Here is a 27,737-nt window from a genome sequence, read left to right on the forward strand (position 1 = left end):
CAAATTAGATACATTGCGGGGCATACTTTATTTTTATTTAATGGTGCAGCTAAGTGTTATACAATTAACGAATGGCACCTTCCCTGTTGCAGAGCGTTTTTCCGGTAAATCAAGTGCCACCCCAAGTGTGACTGACGGTGACCATAACATGCCTTATCAGTAACAGGAAGTTTAGTAATAACTCTGTTAATCCCTAGTTCTTCAGAGATGAGCTGATCATTTTCCTGAAATTTTCAGCAAGACTGAACAAAATGGCCTGTCTTTCCACAATAAAGGCAGAGCCCTGCCTTTCTTCTCTTTATAGTCTTTCAGCTGCACCAACTCTTCTTGATTAGTCTGTACTTCCATACCTTCATTTACGTTACAGAACATGTAAAAAGAGAATAACTTTGTCTCTCTGCTTTAAGGGTATTTTAATGAGCTTTGACCTCTTTTGACAAATCTATCAAAGTTGTAGATGTAGGTGGCTGATTCACCATCAAGGCCGTGCACGGTTCCATTCCACTCTCAGCCCAGTTAAATGGCAGCCATGCCCACCTCACTGGCCCATGCAGGTTCCGAAACCAATTGCTGAAACTGGGTACTATACCTTAGCAGCTCCGGATTACCTTGTTTGAGAGTTAATAAACCGACATGGTCTGCTTCAGCAATGTACGTTTTTCCAAAATTTGCATTCAATTGATTGAGGAAGGTAAAAGCCAAGTACTTTGCTTTGATATTAAAGGTGTTTTCCCAGGTAAGGCGGTCCTCTGTTAGGTACAAGAGTTTAAAAGCAGTCTTGGTGGTATCACCAAAAATTTCTGTGGGCAAGCCATTAAGTGCAAATGACATTGTGCTAGAAACCGTTGAGTACCACTGGCTCCCAGTTAACAAGAGAATCTCCTTCAAGCTTCTCACACGTCTACAAAGCTCTACATGACAAAGGACCAGCATATCTGAAACACCACCTCTCATTCCACGTACCTGCCAGACAACTTTGCTCAGCCCAATTTGCCCTGGCCATCATCCCACGGATTCTCAAGACCAGAAGTGGAGCAAGATCCTTCTCCTACCTCGCCGTCAATTACTAAGGAACACCCTGCCCTCCACCGGAGGCAATGCCGTCACTGACCCAATTCAGGAAGGATCTCAAGACCTGGCTCATCGACTGAACCTTCACGCCCAGACGGATCAGTAGCTCCCCCTCCTCCTCTCAGTGCCCTGAGACCCTCACGGGTAGTATCTGTGCTATACAAAATCCTGATTGATTGAGACACCAGAAAACATCTCCGATACCTGTAGAAGTGGTGGACATGGGGCTGAGGCAGTCTAAAGTCTCAGAAAATCCCCCCATGAGGCTGGTTCGATCATGTTTGTACAATGGCCCATAAGAAACTGAAACTAGCCCTTTAAATTAAACACAGTTAAAAAAAAAAGTGATAAAGTGAATGCCAGAAGAAGTTATAAATCTATTTCGAGGCCATGAGATCTGTGCTAAGGAAACAAAGCTTGGGAGGAGTTGTCAAGAGCTTCTGATTTAAAGGATTCTGCACTGATTTGTAAGGTTGTTAACCGACCTTTTTTACAGGGTATCAAAAACCCTCTATGAATACTGTTATTCAAGGGAAGGAATCGGTTGCCTACTACAATAGTATTTTTAAACCGGACAAAAGAGCACTCAATCAAGAGGGTGACAGGATCGTTTACAGTAACCCAGAGTTGTATTCCCTCCTCCAAGAGATTCTATTGTATTCAAGGATGTAATTGCTGCCCTTAGGCAGAGTCCAGCAAGGAAAGCTACTGCCCCAATGGTGTCCCCTTAGACCTCTTTAAAGATATCGTACTGTGGGTCCCAATTTTAATGAACGTTTTTAAAGCTACAATCAAGAGACATTTTATACATATGTGGAAGGAAGCAGTAGTAATACCCATCTTCAAGAAAGGGGACAGGCCTGATCCTTGCTGCTACTGCCCATTTTCCCTTCTAGATAGCTCCCTCCAGATTCTCAGTAGAACTATAGCAGGTAAACTTGAGGATTGGTTGGAGGATATTGAATCCTTATCCAGAGTCTAGTACGGGTTTCATTCCAGGCTGGGGACAGTTGAGCATTTCTTGAACCTTCAGCTGGTCACTAGCAAGTATATCAAGGCAAGTAGGTTCCATTCACGTAGCTTTTATGGACCTCTCGTCAGATTTTGACACAGTTAATAGACCTAAGCTCTTGGGAATTATGGAAAAGATGAGAATTGACCAGGCCATAATTGACTTTCTATAGAGGATGCATTGGGATTGTCTAATTAGGGTCAGGATTTAGTACTGAGGGCAAACTTTCCCCTGTACTCAAATCCTCTATGGGAGTTACGCAGGGGTGCGTGTTGGCCCCTTTACTGTTCCTCATTTACATCAATGACCTTGAGGCGTGCTTGAGCAAAGCAGGGAAAGTTATCCTCAAAGTAAAGTGCCATGCCCATTTTATTTTACGCCGATGACGCTGTTCTTTTGTCAAGAACCGCTAATGGTTTACAATGTCTTTTTATATTTGGGTTTGATTTTAAAAAAAATCTTTTGCTATGAGCATTGGCACAATAAATTAAAAAACCTGAACGTTCCATCTGGGAGGTACGGAAATTCATTAGGTCAAGACCTATCTTGGTATTCCTCCTGATCAAAATTTTACTTTGCATAGCCTATTTTCCAACAGGGTTATTCAATACCAAAGCGCTATGCAGGTGGGATTCACCTTTGCACGACAGCTGGGACATAAGCCGGTGAACAAAAGGATTAGCATTTACAAAAGTAAGTGCCCGGCTGTAGCTTTGTTGGAGCTGGGGTGTGGGCGTATAAAGGTGCTGGCCCACTCCAGAAGGTTGAGAACTCATTTTTAAGAAAACTTTTAGCAGTCTTCCAAGCTACCGTTTCTTTTATGTGCAACTCAGAGGTGGGTCTGTATCCCTGGGAGAACACGATTAAGTTGGATCCTTTGTTACTCTGGATCAGAATTTGGGTAAGGGGGTTCACTCTCAAAAGATGTACTAGAAGACTGACTTTCCTTGGATCATGTTTGGCGATCCCTTGAATCAATTATGTGAAAAGGGGGTTTATGGATCTGGAAATCCTAGATCGATATTTCAACCTGAGAAATATAAAGCTAAATATTATGTCCCATGTGAAATAGGCATTCAGGGAAAGATATCATACCCTACATCAGGCACATTTTGATAAATTAGGTAGTAGTGCCAATGATAATCAAATAAAAACATAAATGGGCTGTGAATTTCATTTAACTTTCCACTTTTAAGGCAAAAAGTATTTTTTTCCTTACCAGGCTTTGTTTTAATTCTCTACACCTATCAGTGGCCTTGGCCATAGCCAAACAAGACTCAGTGTCGATAACGCACACCTTGCCCGTGGACTGGTCTGACCACCACTTAATCCTCTTCCACCTCACCCAACCAGTTACCCTACAACCACCCACCAGCGAACAACCAAAATGGACCAGAAACCTCACCCAGGTCAACATGACTGACTTGAAGGGAAAAGTCAATGCACAACTCAGCATCCCAACGGATGATCTAACCACGACAGAACTCACAGACCACTACAACACATCCATGACAGCCATTTTAGATCGGAAAGGGTGCCCAAAATCTGGTGCTCCATCCCAGTAGATATCAGGACCACCCGGTCCTTCACAAAATTAAAAAAACTCCTAAAAGCCCTCCTCAACCACTTCCTTCCAAATGGATAGCTGCCACCTCCACGCCAACCATGATTCTGTAGATTTCAGTCTCTGCATCATAAGGATCCACTAAAGTCCACCACCACAAAAATAGGTATGGAAGGCGAGGCTGCTGCTAATCTCTCACACTACCTACAGAATGCACTCAACGAAGCTACCTCACGACCCATCTACTACCTCGGGAACCCTCAACACTCGCCGAATCCAGAATCTCTATGTTCAAGACTCCTCTTCTATTGTAATTTCTAAAATCTCACTGTTGTAAAGCGCTCCGATACCATCGGGTCAGGTCAGCGCTATATAACACTCCAAATAAATAAATAAATGTTGACTGGTGAACAACCTTGCCAAATTGCCCTTGTGACCATATATCGAAGTAAAGCACTATGCACTTTACTCTTTTCCACCATTTATATCCTCAAACCCGGAAACGTTTCTGAGTCCAATTCTACGTTTGTCAAAGATTAGATTTCCAAGACAGGCATTTCTTTTTTTGTTTGTTGCAATAGGGTGTGACTTAGATTTCTGTACAGCACCGTTACATTTTGTTCCCTGTGCAAAGAGGATTAGAATTCAGTATGGGACTACATAATGAATTTTGTTCAATAAATTCTTGTGGGTTTACGAATCATTTTTAAGATTGATTCTTATTAATGTCGTTTTTTGTAGTTTCATGGTTGTCCTTTTTTATCTTGTGCTTTTATGGCTTGAGACTAGCTGAATAAAGTATATTTGACTGACTGATTCTCGATTCTGCTCAATTGCTCCAAAGGACTTAATGATAGGGTTGGGATTCGCTGCATCCTCACTGGCTGAAATTAAGTAGGAAAAACATGCAAGTATGAGGGTACTGTTTGGTGAAATTTAGCAATGGAGTAACCAAGACTCAGGCTTACTGGTTTCAGTGGTGGATGTTGCTGTGACGAATTCTCTACAGCCCAGAATAGCAGTAGGGAGTCACTAGACGCCACCGCATATCAGACCAGACAGGGGCTGATGAAGCAAGTAATAGAGAGGATACCAGAGGGTGTCACAGACCATAGAGAGCAGTAGGCTGAAGGAAGGAAACCTAGGGATGTAGGAAAGGGGGGTTACAAAATCGTGGGGGGCACTATAAATGGTGTGAACTAGTATGACATTACGAGCCACTACAACTAATGATACATTGCCAGGCATCATCTCCTTGTTTGTTAGTCCTTTAAGTACTGACTACATCTCTTCTGCTAATCAAGTGTCTTGAAATAAAGAGGTTAGCAACGTAGTCATGCACACTTTGCATGTTCTCCACCCAGGCTTCAATAAAGTGGTGGAGATTATGCACAGCCTCCCAGGCCCTGTCTGAGCACTGAACCACTGCATTGATTTGCTAAATGTAAACAACATTGATGGAATGGTGAATGTACTATTATATCCAAGATGGCACTCTCAAATGACTAGAGTAATGATAAAGTGAAAAAGTATAGAGAATTTGACAACCATTTCTTCAGACTTAAGTAGGTTAGGGAAATTGTACATGGGTATGTCACTAGTTTTTCCATGAATGAAGGTAACACCACCTACTTACCCTGTGAGGCGGTCCGGTCTAATAAACAAGATTACTGTCATAGGAATATCTTGGTGAGTATGAACGCAGCCAGCTTTCGACCAGAAGTAGCATATTCAGAGTGAAAATTTCAGTAGCATGCTTGGGGATCAACTTCACATTCATTCGCAGGAATCAGTATTTCTCCACACTGTCAGCATTGTCCAAAACCTTGGATAAGTGCTGAAAGAAATCTTATGCGATTCCAGGAAGAACCTTACCTCGGGTTGGATATTTGTTAGTGTATCACCCTCGTTTCCAAATGGGGAAAGACAAGCCCAGACAGACCTACCTCTTTTGGCGCGTCTTTGGATACCAAAGGTCACAGATGGAAGTATGTATTAATTTAATGGGTGGGTTGTAGGAAATCTGTCTCTATAAGAAACCAGCACAGTAGCATCCCAATATCAGAGCCAAGCAGTTCCTACCAGTATGGCTGCCATACAGAAAAAACTTTAAGGAACAGAGGGGGCACCAGAAATATAGGACAAAATACAATATGATCATATTAGCTAGATAACTTGGGAGTTAGCAATCTGCTCTAACCTAGCAACCGAGAATGTTAAAAGTGAGCACTTGCTATGGTAACTTACTGAGATTAAAAGAATACAATAATAAAATCCTAATCAAAATAATCGGAAACATAGAAGAGCACTGATATAACCAGCAAGCACGGTAATCTGAAATGTCTGAGAATTGTTGCTGTGTTCCTGACCTTTCAATAACTAAATTTTCTGATCAGATGCGAAAATTACCTTTTGTGTTCTTTCCAAAAGTATTTCAGCGAACTTTCATAATAAATATATGGCTACTGTCCAGGTCCTTTGTTGTTGCACCCAAATTACAGACGCCCAGTTCACACTACCAATTAAGCAGGAATTATAAGGAATATTAGGCCACAGATTTTGTTGGCATCAAAAGAGTTCAAATCAGGCGATCCAGTCATCAACTTGTAATTTGAACAACTCAACATACAACTGGCTAGTTATGGTGAAAAAAACAGAGGACTTATCTATCCTCCCTTTTCAAATCCTGTAAAGCACAGTCCTTTTAGTCTACGAGCCAGTCCATCTGCTTGAAGGCATCGCGAGGCAAAAAAGAAGATCCCTCACAGCCCATTACCAAACAAAAAGTCATGGCTTGTCTAATCAGGGTTCTCTATTAAATCTGTCTGTCAAATCAGAGTTGCACAAGTGTAGAAAGTTATGTTCCTTGCAGTGGATGTAATTGTCGCTTCCTCAAGAGACCTGTGCAATCATTCTTTTGCGTTTTAGTCTCTGCCGCTTGAAAGAAAGCTCTTGTGCTCTTCTTTCTTAAGATACTTTACACTTTCGACATTTCTCACTTATCCCTCTTTCCACTAAAATGTCTAAACGAGTTGTGATAAAATAAAATGTGGCTAACCGATATTCATCAGAGAACCTGCGTCAAATAAGTAAATGTCACACAGTGGTTCCCAGTGACTCATTTATAGCATATATTTCTCAGGTTTATAAAATAAAGGTGCTCTCATCCATAAAGTGATTTCTGGAGGTAGACAAATCAATATTTGCAGAGATAGGAATATATACACATATAATTACAAGATCTGAAAACTCGGGTACAGAGATTAGATAATACATCGATTACAACACTGGCAGTGCAAACTATTCACTGCAATATCACATGGTTAAACAACACAACTATTCACAAATAGTTCTAAGTTTGCATAGTTCTGAAGACACAGTGCACAGCGAAGAGGCAAACATAAACATTAACACACAAAATATGTTGCAGGTTTAATTAGAGTATCCTGAAGAAATAAGGATAGTCTGTGTTTCCAAGACTACCAGAGTTTCTTGCAAATTCAGTCCTATAAATTACAGTTGCCATTTCAACCCTAAGAGGCCAAACAATCCATTGGCCTATAGAAAAGGGTGCATCAACTTTTATTATACTATTTGCCTGGCAAAATAAATTCGCCACAGGCTATACTCAAAAGGCAATTGTTGCACATCACTGTAAACATCACAGTAATTATTGTGTATGTTTGAAAGAAGAAGAAAGACTTGTGTCAGAAATGCATCAGGTAAGCAACTACTGCCGGCGTCTGTGTCTCATCACAGATTGAGATTGCTACAGCTTATCTGCATATCAATTCTGATACATTGTGGATCTCATTCACGCCGGGATCAGGCGTAAACACACTGCAGAGGCCTGCCGGTCTGTATTATTGACAAACTGAGAGTAATGTTGGTTCAGTGAGGTCTGGCTGCTCCAATAATTTTGGACCGCTCCGTGACCTGTCTCTCACTTTACTCTTTTCCTGCTTGTATGAGACCAGCACCATTAAAAAGCCTAAGATCGGAGTTCATTCTTTTTTTCTGGGTGCTCTCAACCTATTTCTTTCCCCCTTTTCCATCTATTTTCTGAAATTTGCCTAGCAGTGTCCTTCAGGCACTTCAACTAGCTCAATGCTATCTAATCTGTGCATTCCATTGCTTGCTTCCATTTTGAGGACATGAAATTTCAGAAAAGAGAGTGAGGGATTATCCACTGAGTGGAGGGGGGTACTCCTGATCCCCTGGACCTTAATCTGTATAAACAAAGGAAAGAGTATCACCATTGGACCTAGCAAAGATCCTAATGGAGTGTGGGAAGAGGGAGAAATCCAAAGAAAATTGTTCTTTTGTTAGAAGACCCCTCTCTCACCAACCTGGTTGGTGAGATGCTTCATCATCGGGGTCCCACCCGGACTGCCGAGTGCCATCTGGGTGTGCTGCGACACCTGACTACAGTGGAGCGGGTAGTTTTTTTGTGAGTGTGGTGTGAAAAAAGTGAGATTAAAAATTGGCCAAGTATAACTTCATAGAAAAATCTTTATTCTGAAGCTACTGGACAATGTTAAAAGCAGTTCTTCGATACTTCCGTTGGTTAGGCTGACCGACAGTATCTATGCGAGTGTGGAAAAGGTCTACATGTTTCAACCTGTTGTGGAATATACCAGGTTTTCGTCAGGATCAAGTGATGGGAAACCAGGGCGGTATACACTTGCTAAGGTGTATCCAACCCTCGGCCCCAGTAACCTAACTGCGTACTTACAGTCGGTGTCCTTACAACCAAATTAGGTGAAGGAAAAAGGAGAAACCTGTGGATATAAAAAGAACAAATTACGTGCCTGTAACGTAGTTTCTCAGTGGATTAAGTGCTCCATGCTCTCCCCTTCATGCGTGTGGTATTGAGCCAGTATAATGCATACTAAATAGTGACTAAGATGCTAGCGCGAGCTAGCAGAGTGCTCTTGGTATGCATTTGTTGCGGTCCTGTAAATGGACTTTCTACATGAGTATTAAAATCCAGACTATGTGTTCTGTTGTAAGGGCTAAATAACCTGTGACTTTGCAGTGTCAGTCATACTCACAGGTTAGCAATTTTAGTGCGCTGGTGAGTATACATTTTAAACATCACTTTTAATACATATTTGAAAGTGGTTATAAACGCTCACATAGCCTTGTGCAAGCATAATTTCATGCATGCATGTCAACTGAATGAAAGCGTTAGCAAAATGAGGCATCGTCAGCTGAGGGAAGGGGGACGGAGGAGAAGGAAGGATGTTAAAACAAGGTAGATGCTTACTCGATTTACGAGTGATTTGTGCCTCATGGGAGTCAGGGTCAGGCCGTACCTCCTGAAGCACTTTCTGTATGAAATGAAATGAAAAAAGGGGAAAAGGACATTTAAGATCACCGGGTCTGAAAATATCATTGCAGTGTCGGGGAAGGACGGGCAGAAAAAGCGCTCAGTATCCTGCCTTCCGCTCAGGTAGAATTACTCACAGTGCCAGGTATGTAGGTAAGGTCCTTCTGCCTAGACGCCGACCTCCGCTCCCGTAGCTGGAGAGGGGCAAGCGCATCGTTGTTAAATGGTGGCCTGTTCCGGGTGGGGCGCGGTCACGGCGTCACGTGGGTGACGTGGCGGTGACATGCGGTGGCTATGGAAACCTCAGACAAACAAAGACTATGGCAACCCGCGGGGTCCAAATACCTGCATAGGCAGTCAGATATCAGTGCCCTGTTGATATTAGGCGCATTGAAAGGGATAAGAAAAAACTTTATTGACATAAAAATACCGCACAGGGATGAGAAGAGTGGTATCATGATAAGCGTAGGTCGGGAAATCATGAAAGGAACTCAGATTTTGTGCATCTAAATGGAAAATATTATAGGAATAATTAAAGATGGACGAATTATATTCATGGACTACTTATGAAATAGTAAATGCAGTGATGAAGGGTCGGAGGCTGTGAGTATTATTGTTCAGTGGTCTCGTAAGTGCCATTAGTAGTGTGTAGAGGAAGTACCAAAGGGTATCAATGGTGGGTAGGATGGGGTCTGGAATCATGTGGTTCTAAAGAATGCTACTAAGTGCAAAAGATTAGCTGATGTCTCATCTTTGAAGGACTGAATTCCAGGGAATGTTGTCATTTAATCCAAATTTGTTGGTTGAAAGCCTGTAAATCTAACGTTGTTCTTTTTCGAAAAGGCGTTGTTGCATCTTGGGGCCTGTCTTGATCTGTTCAATGACGGTCCATTTAATGTCATTAGTGGTGTGATTTTTCCTCAAGAAAATGCTCAGTCAATTTGGTCACGTTCTTTCTGCATCTGATAGTACTGCGATGTTCGCAGATCCTTTATTTGATTTTTCTGCATGTCATGCCCACGTAGGATAGATTGCAGGGACATTTGATGAGATATACCACATTGGTACTGTTGCAATTGGTGTGGGCAAGTTGGTTCCATACTTTGCCTGGTTCTAATGACAATGTTTTGGTGTTACTGGTTAGATGGCATACACTGCAGTTGCCACATTGGAAATGACCTACAACATTTGGAAGACCCCATGCCATGGTGATTGATTGAGTCTTCTCCTGATTAGTACTCCTAGGGCGTTTGTTCACCAGGGAATCTCTTAGGCTACGTGATTTTTTGAAAGAGAATAGCAGTTTTTCCCAGTGGAGATTACCTGTATTAAGGATAGACCAGTGTTTGTTGATTGATCTTGTCATTAGGTTAGATGCTGTGTTATAGGTGGTCACACACGTCAGGGGTATATCATTGTCTTCATGTATTTTGTCTTCCAGAAGTGCTTCCCTGGGTTGGTTTCGCGCTCTCTTTGAGCATTTGTTGAGGATCTTTTTAGGATAGCCTCTGGTGATTAGTTTTTCAGTGAGAGTTACTGCTGGAGTTTGATAGTCGTGACTTTGCTGCTATTGCGGCGTAGTCTCAAGTATTGGCCGTAGGGTAGATTCTCCCTCAGTGGTCTAGGGTGGAAGCTTTCAAACTTAAGTACGTTGTTTTTGGCACTAGGTTTGTGGTAAGTATTCGTCTCAAGGCGGCCATTCTCTTTCGTGATGGCAATGTTCAGGAAAATCATTCTGTCTTGGTCGACGGTGTTTTCTAAATCTCAGGTTTTGGTCACAGGTATTGATCCATCTGGTGAACTCAATAAGTGTTTCGATCGGTCCTTGCCAGATGGCAAGGATATCCTCAATATACCTTTTCCAAAAAACTATGTATTGTAAAAAGGATTCTGGTCATTCAGTATGAATTGCTTTTCAAATTCGTACACGTAGAGTCCTGCCACGCTAGGGGCAACAATACTCCCCATGGATGTCCCCCCCCCCCGGTTTGGAGGTACAAAGATCCCTCAAATTCAAAATAGTTTTTTTTCAGTGCTAGTCTTGCGCATTCAAGGATGAAGGTCTTGGGTGTATTGTAAGACCAGGGAGTTTCGTTGAGGGTTTCAGCTAGGACTGCCAGGGTATCGTCCTGGGGGATGCTGGTATATCGGCTTTCAATATCGAAGCTGACCAGAATGATGTTCTCATCCACAGTGATATCTTTGAGCAATCTGAGAAGACTTTTAGTATCCTGTAGGTATGTAGTGGTTCCTTGCACAAGGGTCTTAAAATAGAAGTCGCAAATGTGAGACAAGGGTTCAAGTAGGGAATCGATCCCGGATACAATAGGTCTTCCAGGTGGAGGGATCTTACCTTTGTGCATTTTTGGCAGTGTATAAAAATACGGGATCATACCCTCACTGTTGCAGAGAAAGTCAGCTTCTTGTTTTGAAATGTGACCCGCCGACTCAGCATGGTCTACAAGATTCTTGATTTCTGATCTGAGTTCATTTGTGGGATCAGATTGTAGGGGTCTGTAGTTTCTGTTGTCAGTTAGTAGTCTTAGGCATTCTGCACGATAGGCTGTCTTGTCCAGGACGACGACTCCACCACCCGTATCAGCTGGCTTTAAGATGATGGTTTCACAGGATTTAAGTTCCATCAAAGCAGTGTTTTCCTCTTTGCTCATGTTTTGAAAAGGGGAGTCAACAACCAGGTTCTCGATATCATTAAAAACAGCTTTTTCAAAAGTTGCTACTTCAACAGGGATAATGTGTGGTGGTGGTAAAAAGGTTGATTTAACACGTAGTCCAGTTTCATTAGGGTTTTCTGTTGGTGGAGTTTCACCTTATTTTTCAAAAACGGCCTTCAGTCCGAGTTTTCTGAAAAATTGCCCCGTTCACAGTGGAGTTGGAATTTATCAAGGCGAGCTGTTGGTACAAAACCCAGGCCTTTATTGAGAACCTAGTTGAGAGCGGCCTCTTGGCTTTCATTTATGCATATGCTGAGGACAATCAACTTGAAAGTATGACAAGCAGCTTACTTGTCAAAAAGCGTTGCACAGCCTTAGTCATATTTGTATTTAAGTAATCCACGTAATCAATAGTGCTTTACAGTTCATCCATTTTATTCCGGTATTATAACAGTCCTTTTTCATCACGTCAAAGGTACATAGTTCCATTGTTTCATGTGTTTTTAATGCTCTAGAATTGCCCATCCGGGCCTATTCGTAGGCTTGTACTGAAACTAGATTCCTCCATCACGATAAAATCCACCCAATGCATTTCGGTCCTCCTGGACCTTCGTCAGGGGTATCTATGATAATTTAAAAATATGCATCAACTACATGCTATGAAAAGATAAAGAAATATAACCAAAATAAATAATGCACCCTTGATTTAAACAAGTCTGTGCCCCCTTAACTATAGCCCATACAACGTATGGAAGTTGCTTTAGTATAATTGAATCACAGAAAGTTAGCTCAGCGCGGGATGATCCACTGGGAGGGTTTAGGAAGGTGCACGAACAGTTTGGAGGGTGGGGTTAAAGGTCACGTGTTTTCAAAGGTTTACAGGTGGGGAAGTGAACGCGTAGTGAAAAGCAGTGGCGTGGGGTGATACAGATTAATAGACAGACTGACCCTGAAGCAGGAGTGAGGCAGTCACGCTGTCAAAAAGATTCAGCATGTTCAATACAGGTAGGAAGAAGGGAGTAAAATGGCTATTGGAAAGTGGAACAAGAAAGAGGGGTCAGAGCTTTGCCATTTATGCAGGTTTTTACACGAGGTTAACACATTTTTTCTTTGAGTAGAGGTCGCAACACATGGGGTATAGTTAAGGGGGCACAGACTTGTTTAAATCAAGGGTGCATTATTTATTTTGGTTATATTTCTTTATCTTTTCATTGCATGTAGTTGATGCATATTTTTAAATGATCATAGATACCCCTGGCGAAGGTCCAGGAGGACCGAAATGCATTGGGTGGATTTTATCGTGATGGAGCAATCTAGTTTCAGTACAAGCCTACGAATAGGCCCGGGTGGGCAATTCTGGAGCATTAAAAACGCATGAAACAATGGAACGATGTACCTTTGACGTGATGAAAAAGGACTGTTATAATACCGGAATAAAATGAGTGAACTGTAAAGCACTATTGATTACGTGGATTACTTAAATACAAATGTGAATAAGGCTGTGCAACTCTTTTTGACACGCAAACCGCTTGTCATACTTTCAAGTTGAGTTCTTTACCTGCGCAATTGGGACGGAGCGCATTTTGAGTGAATGCACGCCAAATGTGAAAAACATGGACAATAAGTGACTGAATTTAAAAGAAGGGTGTGCTTCAGGTTTATCACAATGTATATGCTGAGGACACCCACACTGTTCTGGCTATAAATAAATATCTTTTGTTCGCTCAAGGTAACTTTCAGTACTGTGTATTGACAATAACTGTCTGGGTGAATATTAACTCTCTAAACTTTAATACAGACAGGACCAAAGTGCTTACTGTAGGTGGCCGCCTTCACTCCAGCACTAGGACCATATTTACACAAGGTCGTTTCCACCTGCTTTTTAGAACATTGTTCAGAAAAGGCTTGCCACTTCTACATCCTAATTTTCATTTCAGCGATCAAGGTGTTTTTTGGTTTCTGCATGGACTACAGCAGTTCCATGCATCTTTGTGTTCCAGCCAACCTGACTAACCTACTTCAGTTGGCTTGGAATTCTGCAGCTCAGCTCCTTCTCTGCCTTTATATTTCTTCGTCTTGCTAAGCTCCACTGGCTACCTGTGGCCAAGAGCACAATATTTAAGAGCTTGTGTATCTGCCACAGATCCCTCCATGGAAACTGCCCCATCATCTGTCAGAGGGCAATATATTTTGTATGTTCCCACCTGTATACCTCATTCAGAGAAAGGCTAGACTGTTTATGAGGCCTGCATTCAGAAGACCATGCCGAGGTATTTTTGTGCTTTCTCCTGGTTGACTAACAAATACGTAAGCTTTCTTCCTCTGCACAGCCTTGAGGCCACCACTCATCTCCCATTCCTACTTAAAATGTTGGTCTCAGTATTTCTTGCTGCTTCATGTTGATCACCATCTTTTCTCCTAGCACCAGGACACCTTTATGAGTAACTATGCCTCCAACAAATAGATTTAATAAATTACATAAAATGTTTCCAATGTCTCTCTACATGCAATAAGGAAATATATTATACTATGTATGCATGGATATCGGCAGAGTTTGGTGTGTGAAGACTGAAAGCTTACATATTGCAATACTTGATCTGCTGGCCTTTATTGCAGCTTTCTATTGAGTGGATGTTAACTCATTACCAAACTCTCCTAAAGCTCTCATGTCTTGTTAATGTGTTCTGTTAATTCCTAATCCTCTGCTCCTACAGTAACTGGACCCCTTACATGCTCACTGGGACATCACATTTTTTACAAATTGAGGTACGAAAATTGAGTTGTCAACAGTCCACACAGGTATGTAAAACAAGGCTTAATTTTGCTTAGGTTTGCTTAGTTCAACTATGTTGGCAATCTGCAGAATTTTTTACTAGAACAAATGATGGTTTCTAACGCTATGCATGCGACAAATCACCAGTCTGCAACAGCAGCATCGACTTTCCCACATTAATGTTATTGTGGCATATACAGCAGGTGAGTTGCAGAATGTTAATATAAATAACAAAACACTACCAATGTTGCATTCTTCCCTTTCCCTCAAAAGGTCTATGAAACAGAGTTTCAGGTTCAGAGCTGGAGCTGAAATAAGGTTCCTATTAATTCCCATTGCATGAGTAGAACAAGCCTTGGGCACTCCAGGCGTGGCAGGAAGAGATTGTAGGATGTGCCTCCAGAAAGAGAGTGGTTTGCCTTGTGGGAAGATAAGCAAGGCTGTACCAATGAAGTAAGAAGACTGTTAAGTGACTGCATCACAGAGAATGACATTGTGTATGAGAAGTGCAATGGAGTTTTAGGTGGTACAGTGGAAACCAGTGAGATCAGTAAATGGGCAGCACAATCCATTTACAGAACACGTGAGAGGCAGGCATCTGTCCTATAATCTCTATGCAGCAGGCCTAGGTAAAGGCCTATCCTCTAGGAAGGCTACATACAGCAGTGCACCCCTTCCCTTGGTTTACAATGAAGCACACTGATCCATAGTCTCGGGATGATGCCCCAACGCACTCGATGTGTAAATCCTGTTTTTCCAAAGGCAGTGGAGCATCCTGAAGTCCATTTCATCACACTGATGTTTAGTACACACTGCTAGCCTCATCATTCCATCTTGTCACCATACTTGGTGGTCTTCTTTTGGGTTTCTGTGGGCTCTTGCACATCCAATCTCGAAGTGTTCTCTGCAATGATGACAAAGGCAATGGTCATAAATATAGTTAGAGAAGAGATCACATCATGTTTCAGCACAGCATATTGCAACTATAACCAGAAGTAGAAAAAAAATAGAACCTGCCATTCCCCAAAGTACCACTCATCTTTCTCACTCTTGTTCCAGTGTGCTTTTTCTCGGTATCTATTATTTAATTTTTACTGGATATTGAAATGAACCTAAAAACGCTGTACAATAAAACTAAGGAATCAAAATGGGCAAATTATAATTGTCAGACCAACGTGTTACATTCTGCGCATACGCCAGCGTGGTGTTTGGTGGGGTGTAGGAATGTTGTCCGTTAAATAATGGTCACACATTGGCACTCCAAGTGACAGAGTTCTTTCTTACAGAGAATTTTCTGTTCCTCCCTCTAGACATAACTTAGTTCACAGCCTGTGAGTAATAATGGACAGCAAAACAATCGTCTAAGTCCAGCTCAGGACAAGGTGACCAAAGCTTTCTTATTGAAGGTTTGCCAGTAGCTTCAAATCTTATATTTCACGGTAAAGATGTATTCACTGTCATTTCCCCCCCATAATTCACAGTTCTGAATAAATTTGCAGGGTATGTAGCTTTCCGCTTTCCTAAACAAAGTTAAGCGGAAGATTAGCACAGCATTTTTCCTTTCTTTCAGTGCGAGAAAAAAAAAACACTTTCAAAATAGCAGTGTTGCTCGCCGAGCTTTAGCCAGCACGCCTGACAAGCTCACCCTACAGGCCCAGCATCTACCAAACAATCCTTCACAGTGCGTGGAAATAAAAATTGTAAACGCGGTCTCCTGGCAGCAAACAGTTAGAAACAGTGTCCCATATTGTATGTTCCTTTCTTAAATATATAAATTACTCGATCCTACAGTTTATGACGCACTAGCACCTTTGAATTTATGGTTAGCTCAGAGTTTCCATTGAAAATGCATTTTTTGTTTGCTTAATAACTAAGGTGCATTTCGACGAACCTGCATCAAAAAACTCCAAAATCAGAGTTCATTCATTTTGAGCTCGGCGTGGGAAATTGTGTACAATTCAATCAACCAGAGACCAAAACATACGAGGGGGGCAGAGGGGAGTTTCGGGGTTAAAAAAAAGTGACATTTTCCATATATTTTTTACTAATGTCCATAGATTTCTGCTCCCGTTTATTAGGTCTCGGCTAGTAACGCGCTGAAAGCGCGTTCTCGCCAGAGAACTATTGTCGGCGTCTCAGCAGTCTGAGAACACCGAAGTGAGACAAGACCTGGCCGCGCGCAGCGTTTCCCCATAGGATAACGTTGTGCGCGCGGCCAGGTCTGGTCTCCACAGCATTGCAGGGCAGACAGGATTGCGTCGCGCGCCTCTCTGGAATGCAGGGGGAGTCTGCAGAGGGGCGCGCTGCGCTGTTCACGAGGCGCGCGGCGCTCATAAACAAGCTGGCTGCCTCTTCTCTCACCCGCTCTCCCACCTTCAGCCTCTCCCTCTTCAGTTGTTAACTCCTCCTTGTTGCAAAAGTATTTGATGGCTGCAGATTTCACACCCTCAAAGTCCTTTCTCCATGTATTCTCGCTACCACCTGTGCCGATCAGCTCTCTACAGACCCTCTCTGACATGTTTTTAATTTATTTTATAGTGATACACATCCCATTGTAGTGTATTGAGTGCTTTACGTCACACTTGTTATGCATAGCTCATGACTCATAAGCCTCCAGGAGGACGAGGGGGCGGCGCGTGCTTAGGAGGCTCGAAGGGGAGTATGATGACCGTGTAAGTGCTTTCCCTTTCCTTACCCTGACCAGGAGGGAGGCTATGCAGCACCCCCCGCAAAGGCTCTCGGGAAGAGACATTCGCTGCTGTACGAAGGAATATTTAACAATGCAAACAGTGGCGCTGTGCAACAGGCCCCTTCCGCAGGTTGCGCTTGCAGCTTCTGACAGTGTTTGTAAGTGCTGGCTAGAGAGGCGTGGCATGGGCGGGTGCCGGTTCTTTAATACAGATAGTGGGAAGAAGAGCAAATAAGCACTATACACGCGCCTCTAACAAGCCGTACCATGCCAAGGAGTCACATAGCGCCTCACAACACTTCCAGACAAATAAACAGCGCAACAAAGCATAGGGTACGTAAAGTATGTTCCACCGTCAGACCCCGGATCATTTGAATTCTGAAATGTTAACAATTCAGGTCATGAAAATGGTAAAACCTCGTGTGGCATTTTAAACAGTTTCCTGTGCGCAAAACATGACCACACATCCCCTTTACACGTTTCAAAGGGGTGTTTCAAGTAAAGCCCCGGGGTTTTACTGTGAAGTGGTGAGTTTCTTAAGACTGAGTCACCCAAGACACGCAGCCAGTAAGTTCCTGTGGGACAACTTGTTTTCACATTGCTGCAGGGTTAATGTATACAGCACCAGACTTGTATTTTAACCTAACAATGTCGTCTTTCTTAATCTCTAATATTTTATAGCACATACAGCGAACACTGCCATCTCTGGGTGCTCAGTAAATTGGTGCAGTTATTAAATATGTTTATTTTATCGACCTCCGAGGGATACAAAGCTGGGTTAATGCACCACAAAGTAAAACCTAATTGACAAATCGTATTTTAAAACAACACCATTTCAATGTGGAATAATAAACTGTGGCCAAAGGACCTCTGGCGCTGGTGCCGAGGAAGAAGGCCCCCGCCACCCCCTCAGCCCCACCCCAACCCCACGCTCTGCAGTGTGACCAGTGGCCCCCATTTACAACAAGGTGACCTGTTTGCCAATAATTTCAGCTTCTATCTCTTTTGGTGCTACTTTCCATTTCCGACTCAAAACTGTGTTTAGTATCTCATGATGATACTGATATTCAATCACAAACAAGTACTCTGATATCTGGATGCAGTAATAGTAACAACTGATCACATAACTTGGGCAGGCGTGTGTGTGGCTCTGTGTGTGTGTGTGGCTCTGTCTGTGTGTGGCTCTGTCTGTGTGCGTGTGTGTGTGTGGCTCTGTCTGTCTGTGTGCGCGTGGGTGGCTCTGTCTGTGTGCGCGTGGGTGGCTCTGTGTGCGCGTGGGTGGCTCTGTGCGCGTGTGGGTGGATCTGCGCACGCGTTGGTGGATCTGCGCGCGCATGGGTGGCTCTGTCTGTCTGTGTGCGCGTGGGTGGCTCTGTCTGTGTGCGCGTGGGTGGCTCTGTCTGTGTGCGCGTGGGTGGCTCTGTCTGTATGCGCGTAGGTGGCTCTGTCTGTCTGTGTGCGCGTGGGTGGCTCTGTCTGTCTGTGTGCGCGTGGGTGGCTCCGTCTGTGTGCATGGGTGGCTCTGTCTGTGTAGGTGGCTCTGTGTGGGTGGCTCTGTGTGTGTGGGTGGCTGTATGTGAATGGCTCTGTGGGCGGCTCTGTATGTGTGTGTGGGTGGCTTTGTGTGGGTGGCTGTATGTGGGTGCAAATGCAATAGGTGTCGCATTTGCGAGCTATTAAGCTATTGGCATTGTAAATGACAATGTCATTTATTTATGTTTTCAAAACTAAAACATAAATAAAAATGTCATGAGCAAAGCCAATGGCTCGAACTTTAACAATGCCGAGACCATTGCATTGTAAATGCTTGTTAAAATATGCTGAAAGAAATTGTACCAAACCTAGCATGAAAGTAGACCTTTACTCAAGGAATTGCCTTTGCTTGTTTGGGGTTAATCTGTCCAGTATTTTTCAATGAAGAAGCATTTAGTTATTTTTTTTTTGTTTGGCATGTAGGGGCTAAATAAACTATAGATATTTTGACCATTAATTTGCGGAGGTACTTGAATCCGGTTTCGCCGAACTCCGCAAACACAAAATAAACAAGCATTTACAATGCAATGGTTTTGCCTTTGTTAAAGTTAGAGCTATTGGCATTGCTCTTGACATTATTTTTATTTATGTTTTTTTTTAACATAAATGGCATTGTCATTTACAATAGCAAATTCAACCACTCATCTAACCCATCTGAACACCCAGCCACTGATCCACCCGCTCATCTATCTAGGCATGCGCTTGCCAATCTCTTCATTCACCCACCCAGCTGCCCACTTGTCCGTTCCGGTAACCACTCATCTATCAAAGCAGGCGCCCGCCGACCTCATCATACATCCGCTCCCTCGTCCCTCCCTCCAGCTGCCCACCTACTCATCCATCCACTCATCCTTCCACCTTTTCATCCATTCGCTCACATATCCATCCGCCCACTCATCAATCTGCTCATCCTTCCACCCGCTCATCCATCCTCTCACTCATCCATCTGCTCATCCTTCCACCCACCCATCCGCCCGCTCATCCTTCCACCTACTCATCCATCCACTCATCCTTCCACCTACTCATCCATCCATCCACCCACTCATCCATCCGCTCATCCTTCCACCCACTCATCCATCCGCCCACTTATCCATCCGCCCACTTATCCATCCGCCCACTCATCCATCCGCCCACTCATCCATCCGCCCACTCATCCATCCGCCCACTCATCCATCCGCCCACTCATCCATCCGCCCACTCATCCATCCGCCCACTCATCCATTCGCCCACTTCTAGGATGGTCAAACAGTTTGGAAAATGTTTGCAAAAACTCACACACTCCTGAGCTTGTATTTTCTCACTGCATGTTGCACGGACGGCCCTCGCAATGCTCCTTTCCTGCGGTGGTAAATGCGCCATTCTGGCAGATTTTCCACTATTGTAAGAGCAATTTATGATCGAGTTTTCTATTGCAATTGCATTTTTTGGGTGCCCACGGTCTGCTTGTTTGACTCTGGCCTTCTAGGTGCCTTCATAACCTGGTCACAACAGCATCTCTGGGTCTCAGCAGCCCTTTAATACTCTAGTGTGCAATGTATCGATGCAGCGCCTGCTCACGCCCTGTGCACTGACGATGATTCAATGCAGTGCCTGCCCACGTTGCTGTGCACATGCAGGGCCTGTCTAGCCCCTGACCTTACATGCCATTGTGTACAGCTTTACAATGTATCAATGCATTGCCTGCCCACACCCCTGTGCACTACCTTCGCATGCTATTGTGCTCTGCCTGACAATGTATCATTGCAGTGCCTCCTCACGGCCCTGTGCACTGCCTTTCCATGCCAATGCAGGGCCTGACATGTATCAATGCAGTGCCTGTCTATCCCCCTGTACCCTGCCTTTACATGCCACTGTGCACTGCCTGATAATGAATCCATCCAGCGCCTGCCTACGCCCCTGTGCACTGTCTTTCTATGCCCCATGCTCTGCCAGTCCGTGCCTCCGTGCCGTACCTGGCCATGCCCCATGCTGTGCAAGTCTGTGCCCCCATGCTGTGCGTGTCCCGTGTTGTGCCAGTGCGTGGCCGAATGCTGTGTCAGTCCGTGCCCCGTGCAGTATCCGGCCATGCCCCCATGCTGTGCCTGTCTGTGCTCCCATGCTGTACCGGTCTGTGCCCCATGCAGTATCCGGTCATGCCCCTTGCTGTGCCTGTCCGTGCCCCCTGCGTGCCCCCATGCTGTACCGGTCCGTGTTCCCATGCTGTACCAGTCCGTGCCCCCTGCGGTGCCAGTCCGTGCCCCCGTGTTGTGCCAGTCCGTGCCCCCATGCTGACAGTTCGTGCCCCGTGCAGTATCCGGTCATGCCCCCATGCCGTGCCTGTCTGTGCCCCCTGCAGTGCTCGGGCAGCAGGGCACAGTGTGAGGGGCAGGCACCGAGAACTAGGAAGAGAGTGAGGGACAGTGAGAAGGAGGTCGGTTGGGGCGAAGGAGGGGAGAGTGTACAGAGCGCCAGGGGGTTAAAAAGTACATTTTTTAAAAATAAGAAAAAACTTACCTGACTGCCCGTGTCCGCGTCAGAGCAGAGGAAGCAGCTCTAGTGATGACGCGGCGGAGGCTCGGCCGGCTGGGCCAATCCCAGCGCGGCCCTGGCTGGGCTCTGAGTTGTGCTTCACAGCGCCTATTGCTGGCACAGGGCTTCGGGTTGTTCTTTAGCCCTGTGGGTCGGCATCCCAGAGATGCAGGTGTACAGAGGCAGCCCAGCCATCGGGTCCTCGTTCTCTCGGGATGCCCTGCATGATGCCTGATGGTTGAGCCCTCCCTCACCCACTCGTGCCCAGACCCAACCTCGAGGCGCTGGGCCATCTTCGCGCGCACTAAGAACCAGCAGCGGAGGGAAGCACTAGGCGGGAGGCCTAACGCTGCGGCGTGGGATGTGCGCCGTTTTACACTTTACACACACAGCAGGCAGAATCCGCCAAGGAGCCAGGCACAGGAGAGAGAGGTCTCTGGGTCCGGTGAACAATCACAAACTTTACCCATTGGCCGGCCCGCAAATGGCAGCCGAGAAATAAATCCGGCATAATGGCGCAGGGGGGTTGGCAGTTAGGGTGCCCACGGAGGTGAGTTGGATGAGGTGCGAAGCTGCCATGTGCCCTGTTCTGAATGAGGCCTTCCATTGAAGTCCTTTCGCTCTGAAATGTAAGCCTCTGTGTGGCATTTCTGGTACACACGTCCCTGTTGCTGTTCAGAAAATTAAATCTGCATTCTTGCAGGTTTCGCTGACCGCTCACATTGTCCATCCAACTATACCTCCCTCCCCCGTTATTTGCACACTGTCTGCGTTGCAAGCACATTTTCGGATCTTTCCATGGCATGCTTCCCTGTTAATCATTGATGAAAGCTTCGTTAACCAGTGCGCCTGTTAGAGACGCTATGGTTGAGCTCTAAACTGATAGACCGCTGAGGAAAGCTGGCCCCTGTATTGTAAAAGAGTGACCTGGTGAGAGAGGTGGATGGGCGCTGGCTGCAGGGTAGTATTGGTACTACTTGCTCTTGGAGGAGGTGGGTGGGCGGGAAACCCAGAGCATAAAATTCCATTATTGTCGACATAATAAACGACTTGGCAACTCTATGTGGCAAACATTATTTTACAAGTTTATTGATTATGCAGGTCGGGTTAGTTTACTGATGATCCAGGTTATTTTTTTCTTTTTTATCGCGGGGGCAGTCCGGCAAGCACATTTTCGGATCTTTCCATGGCATGCTTCCCTGTTAATCATTGATGAAAGCTTCGTTAACCAGTGCGCCTGTTAGAGACGCTATGGTTGAGCTCTAAACTGATAGACCGCTGAGGAAAGCTGGCCCCTGTATTGTAAAAGAGTGACCTGGTGAGAGAGGTGGATGGGCGCTGGCTGCAGGGTAGTATTGGTACTACTTGCTCTTGGAGGAGGTGGGTGGGCGGGAAACCCAGAGCATAAAATTCCATTATTGTCGACATAATAAACGACTTGGCAACTCTATGTGGCAAACATTATTTTACAAGTTTATTGTAAAAGAGTGACCTGGTGAGAGAGGTGGATGGGCGCTGGCTGCAGGGTAGTATTGGTACTTTTTTATCGCGGGGGCAGTCCGGCAAGCACATTTTCGGATCTTTCCATGGCATGACTGCGGGGGCAGTCCGACAATCACAGGAGGATTACTCGAACCCGGTCCCAGCTTTGAGGTCGACTGCTCTGGCCCTTAGGCCACATCCTACCCCTACGTGACATTCTGATCCCCATGTACTGCTTTGGTCCACGTCCCACCCCTATGGAGTCTCCTGCGCACAAAATGAGTCCCTCCTGGCTGTCAGGGAAGCAACAGTACGTTGCTGTCCTCTCAATGCCGCTCTGCAGGGACGTGGCCGGCAGCTGCCCTTCTTCCTGCAGCCGTCGCGCGCTGGAGCGCCCCACCCGGCCCAGTCTGTGGCAGATCAGACGAGGCGTATTTCGAACCCATACATGAAAGCGCCGGGAAGCCCCGCCGGATCTGCCTTTGTAAATGGCCCCCATTGTCCAGAGGAAATGTTTGTTTCGGCGCCTCAGTGTTCTAGCCGCAGATGCTCTGCTCGTCAGAGTAAAAGGCGCCTTTCTAGTCCCCAGTCTCTGTAAATGCCTGTGGTTCCTGAAGAGATACTGCCCTAGTGTCTTCAGACGCACCCGGAAGCTGCACGTCCTTCCTCTGCTTCACCTCCTGTCTTTAACTCTTCCTCCGCCGCCATGTCATCCACCTCCCACCACACAGCCCCTTAAATTCGTGTTTTGTAAGCTGTAGACCCCACCGATGCCACTTGTGTATTGCATCTTTGACTTCCTTTTCGTTGAACCAGAGTTTTACCAGCTTCGATTAAGCTAGGACTTTTAGACTTGGCAGGGCAGTGCAATGTCACAAAAGTTAAAAGAAGGAAAAAAAATAAGAAAACGCGCAGCCGTCTAAACAGAGCTATGTTATGCTTGCATTAAAAATTTCAAGTAAGAATTAACCATTCCATATAATTAACAAGGAGAGCGGCCGTGCCCGGTGAGAGATGCCTCCTTCGGCCTCCCACAGAAGGCACCCGGGGCTCGGGTCCGTGCTCTCGCGCGTTGAGGGTGGGGGGGGGTCTGATTGGGGGGGGGGGGGTCTGATTGGAGCGAGGGGAGGTCTGATTGGAGCGAGGGGGGCTCTAGGAGGGACCAGCATCAGGAAACAAGCGGGAGGGGGCGGGAAAGGGGGAGGAGAGACGCAGAAGACGGCCGGAGCAGGAAGGCAGGTGCCGGCAATGCCGGAACAGATTCGGGGGCGTTCCCGGCTTTTGGCTGACGTCGCGTGACGTCGCCAAAAGCCCAAAAATCTCGGGAACGCCCCTGAATCTGGTCCAGCATTGACGGACAGCCCCATCGTCCAATGGCTAGGCTCCATTTATGGAGCTAGCCAATAAATGACGGGGGCCGTTCCTAACTCCACTACACTACTCAAGAGGTTTTCGCCGGCGCGAAAAAGATGCGCAGAGCGCATCTTTTCGCCAGGCAAAACCTAAAAAAAGAAGATGTAAATCTGACTGCACGGGGGAGCTTTTTCTCTCATCGTACATGTTGAGTCCGCAAACCCCTAACAATCTGTTAGGCTGGCCACAACTTTGAGACAACTGTTGCAGCCTCCTAAACAGAACGCAAGAATTGATTCCCGCGTTTGGAAAAAACACAATGGAAGGTTAAATAAGGGAACTGGGTGAGCACTCTCTGATTCCCAAGCCCATGCTGGGAGGCTCTAGAAATGCCTCAGAGGATAAATAAAGAAAAGCTCATTTTACCAAGGGGATTCACAGACTCAGAGTCAGGTTTTACGACCCCCAAAGTGGCCCCTGTGAACAGCATACCCTGGCTAGGGACCATACACCCAGGCAAGCTTCATAAGCCAGGACAGCAAACTGCCTGACAGTTTCATGGGCCTATGCTGGTTCTTGGTTGGGTTCCATGAATCTGAAACCAGGTTTGCGGATCCCTCAGAAGGATAAACACAGGCACACAAAGCTTGACCATGTTCTCAGCCCACAGGAACAAAACTCCAAAAAAAGCTAAAGGGAAAAGAGGCGGCTCGGGTATAAATACGCAATTTGCCCTGGGCACAGCCTTTGTTCACGTGCAGCTGGAATCTGCCCCCTGGGCCTGGGCAGGCTCGAAAACATTTGGATCTGGTGTATAATCCAAACATTCCAAAATTCACTGAAAACACAAAAGCTTGAAGTGAAGTTCTGGTGAGCTCTGCGTTTAGCACCCACACCTAGTTAAAAAAACATCACATATTCACTGAAAAACAACAGTTAAAGAGCAGTTATGGCTACAAATTAAAACCGAAAAACATCTGAAATGTAGGGTATAGAAAGTTATTATTGGGGCAGCAGTTGATTACTTTCACAACAGTGATGAAAACATGATTGGCACACCAAATGCACAATGATGAGATCTCACAATAGTTATACAAAAAAAATAACAGCCATCGGAAAATACAATTAAATAACACACTAAAACCAATCAATATTATTACATCCAAAGTCTTCTCTTAAAAGTAGTAAAGGTAATGTGAGATGTAATCTCGTATGCAAAATTACAACATCTGCATCTGTCGCATTAAGGGTGGGCATGAGCATTGCAACTGGAAGTTTTCTCCATGGAAACACCCCTCAAGTCCAAATATGGTTACTTCAACTTTCTCTTTGGTATCACATACAAGCTAGTCCCCTCAACGATGGCTGTATTTCAATAATCATATCTCTGGATTATATCTCCAAGCCAATTTCAGATCTGCAGAGCAAACCCTGATCCTTTCACACCTGGTGTTCTCTCTTGTTGTCTGAAGACCACTCTGCTTTTAACCCCATTCAAGATCAATTTCCATAATGTGTCTCATCACTGGAGCAAAATAATTCAATCACATAATCTGAGCTATGAAGGATGCACACTGGCTATCCCTTTGACGCCTGAATGGCCTTTAAAATGGGCTTGTTACCCATACAATGGTGCAACCTGCACTTCCCCGCTATGTGTATAACAACCTTCACAAGAACCAGATGGAAATCCAGCCTCATACTGGAGATTCGGAAAACCAAACCGTCAAAGGCACTGAAAAAGACATTCTTCTGCTAAACCCTGAACCTATCACCACAACTGCTTAATAAATCACAAAAAAATAAAAAAAAATACCTTTACAGAGCCCACCTAGCAATTTAAATAAATAGATTGTAATTAACACTGCCCCTCCCTAATCTGTCTCACATAACTCACAATAATATTTTCATACTTTTTAATTCCAGCTTAAAATCTGAGATTATCAAAGTGGTAAACTCCTCCACAAAAGCAGCTGTGATGAGCCACGTTTAGATGTTGTCTGGGGTTGCAACACCAAACACACATGTTCCACAGCAGGCTAACCCTTTAGAAGTAGCCCCTTCAGAGACTAAACATTCATACTTGACCTGGGCTCTGTTGGTCCTACCTTCTCCTGTGGTGGGCTGAAATGTCTTGCCAGTTTCAAGGTACAGCCAGAGGTTGGAGCACTTCTGCGTCTCTCTCATGGTAACTGCATAGCTTGCAATGGAGCCTGCAACTGAAACCAGCATACAAACTGTTCAAGGTGGGTAAGCGCGTTTCGATAAACTGCCTGAGACAGACACAAACACACACACCCCATCCTCCCCCGACCCCGCCCACCAGTGGCGGCTGGTGACATTTGAAAGTGGTGAGGCGTAAAATGAAAATTGTACTGCACCGTAGCGAGCAAGCGTAGGACGGTTCAGGGGGATTTCCCCCGGAGAAAGTTTTGAAAAAAGAGTGGGCAAATGGTGCATTTTCAAGCAAATTTGAGAAAGCAGGAAGGGTAATAAAGCAATTGTGAAAGTGCAGTTATTACAGTAATAAAGTGGTGTCATATAAAATAGGTAGCTGCTTATTCATCTTCATCATAACCACAGAGCTTCATAACAGACTTTGAAACACAATGCATTGCTGAGTAACTCACATGTGTATTTTAATAACAAACAAATAAACAGGACATAAACTAGCAGCATTTAAATAGTGTAATACCTCTGCAATCAAATGTGCTCAGTGTGGCTCTCTTAAGTTAAAACCCTGGCGATTTATGCTCCGCATTTCAACTAAGGAGAGCTTAAAATAACCATGATGTGCTTTTTGGACGTGTTACTTGCTCGCAAAGGGTTTAAATCGCATTCCTGTCATTTCAACTCTTCTTCGTCCCGTCCAACAATCGGTGCACCCAGTGTGTGCTATGGGCTGTAATGAACCCCTTGTAGCTCCAGGACAACAGGAGCATAATTAGCCAATATGTGAGGACATAGGAACTAGCAGAAGATGAGAATCCAGAAATGTGAGGGACCAAAGAGAGAACAAATCAATAAGAGGGCAAGAACACAAAGGCCAGTGAACAGAATACAGTGAGTAGTGGGGCTCTGGGGTAGAGGGGGTGAGCCACAGAAAAGTGTGAGCCAAGATTGAGCGTGACTCTGGCTGAGCTCAAGGTCATGTTGGAAACTCAAGCCCATAAAGAGCTGAGCTTTCATGTCGCTTCTGGCTGGCATCCTCCCTCTACCCAGTATGTGGCATTATGGCCACAGCTGCTGCCTTTGGAACCAGGAAAGTAGGTTTGAGTCTTGGAGTTGGCTCAACATCCTATGATTCTGAGCAAATCACTTTATATGCCAAGTGCAAATGTCATAGATTGCTTTGTTCATAGGAATATTTGATCTCAAGTATGGCCTCTTACCACATTTGCAAAGTACCTTCATGTAAAATATTCATAAATAGTATTTTAAAATCATTGTTTTAAAAATTTAACAGAGTTTTATATACCGCGAACTTGACCTGAATCGGGTATCAGAGTGCTTTACATAGCACCAGTTGCATTACATGAGGACACATTCATTTTTGTTAGGCACGGGCAGATTAAGTGATTTGCTCAGAATCACAGGATGTTCAGCGTCATTGCAGAGACTCGAACCCGGTTCCCCAGATTCGAGGTCGACCGCCCTAGTCGTTAGGGCAACTAAATGAAAGACTATTAGTAGAAAGATTCAGTACAAGTTTCATTCATTTTTCATAGACGTCTACACAATTGTAAAT

General features: G+C 44.8%; 1 protein-coding gene across 1 annotated transcript in view; it reads right to left on the bottom strand.

Annotated features, from left to right (window-relative positions):
- Positions 1-6,754: 6,754 nt before the first annotated feature.
- Positions 6,755-27,737, bottom strand: part of TMEM141 (transmembrane protein 141) — a 107,260-nt gene continuing 86,277 nt past the window's right edge. Inside the window, exons 4-5 of the mRNA XM_086921174.1 lie at positions 26,098-26,208; positions 6,755-15,328 (exon numbers count right to left, since the gene is read on the bottom strand). Coding sequence (XP_086777300.1) covers positions 15,249-15,328; positions 26,098-26,208 — 191 coding nt within the window. The 3' untranslated portion in view covers positions 6,755-15,248. The remainder of the gene's footprint in view (positions 15,329-26,097; positions 26,209-27,737) is intronic.

This window comes from Lissotriton vulgaris, chromosome 5, assembly GCF_964263255.1.
Source record: "Lissotriton vulgaris chromosome 5, aLisVul1.2, whole genome shotgun sequence".
In the NCBI taxonomy this organism is placed as follows: Eukaryota; Metazoa; Chordata; class Amphibia; order Caudata; family Salamandridae; genus Lissotriton; species Lissotriton vulgaris.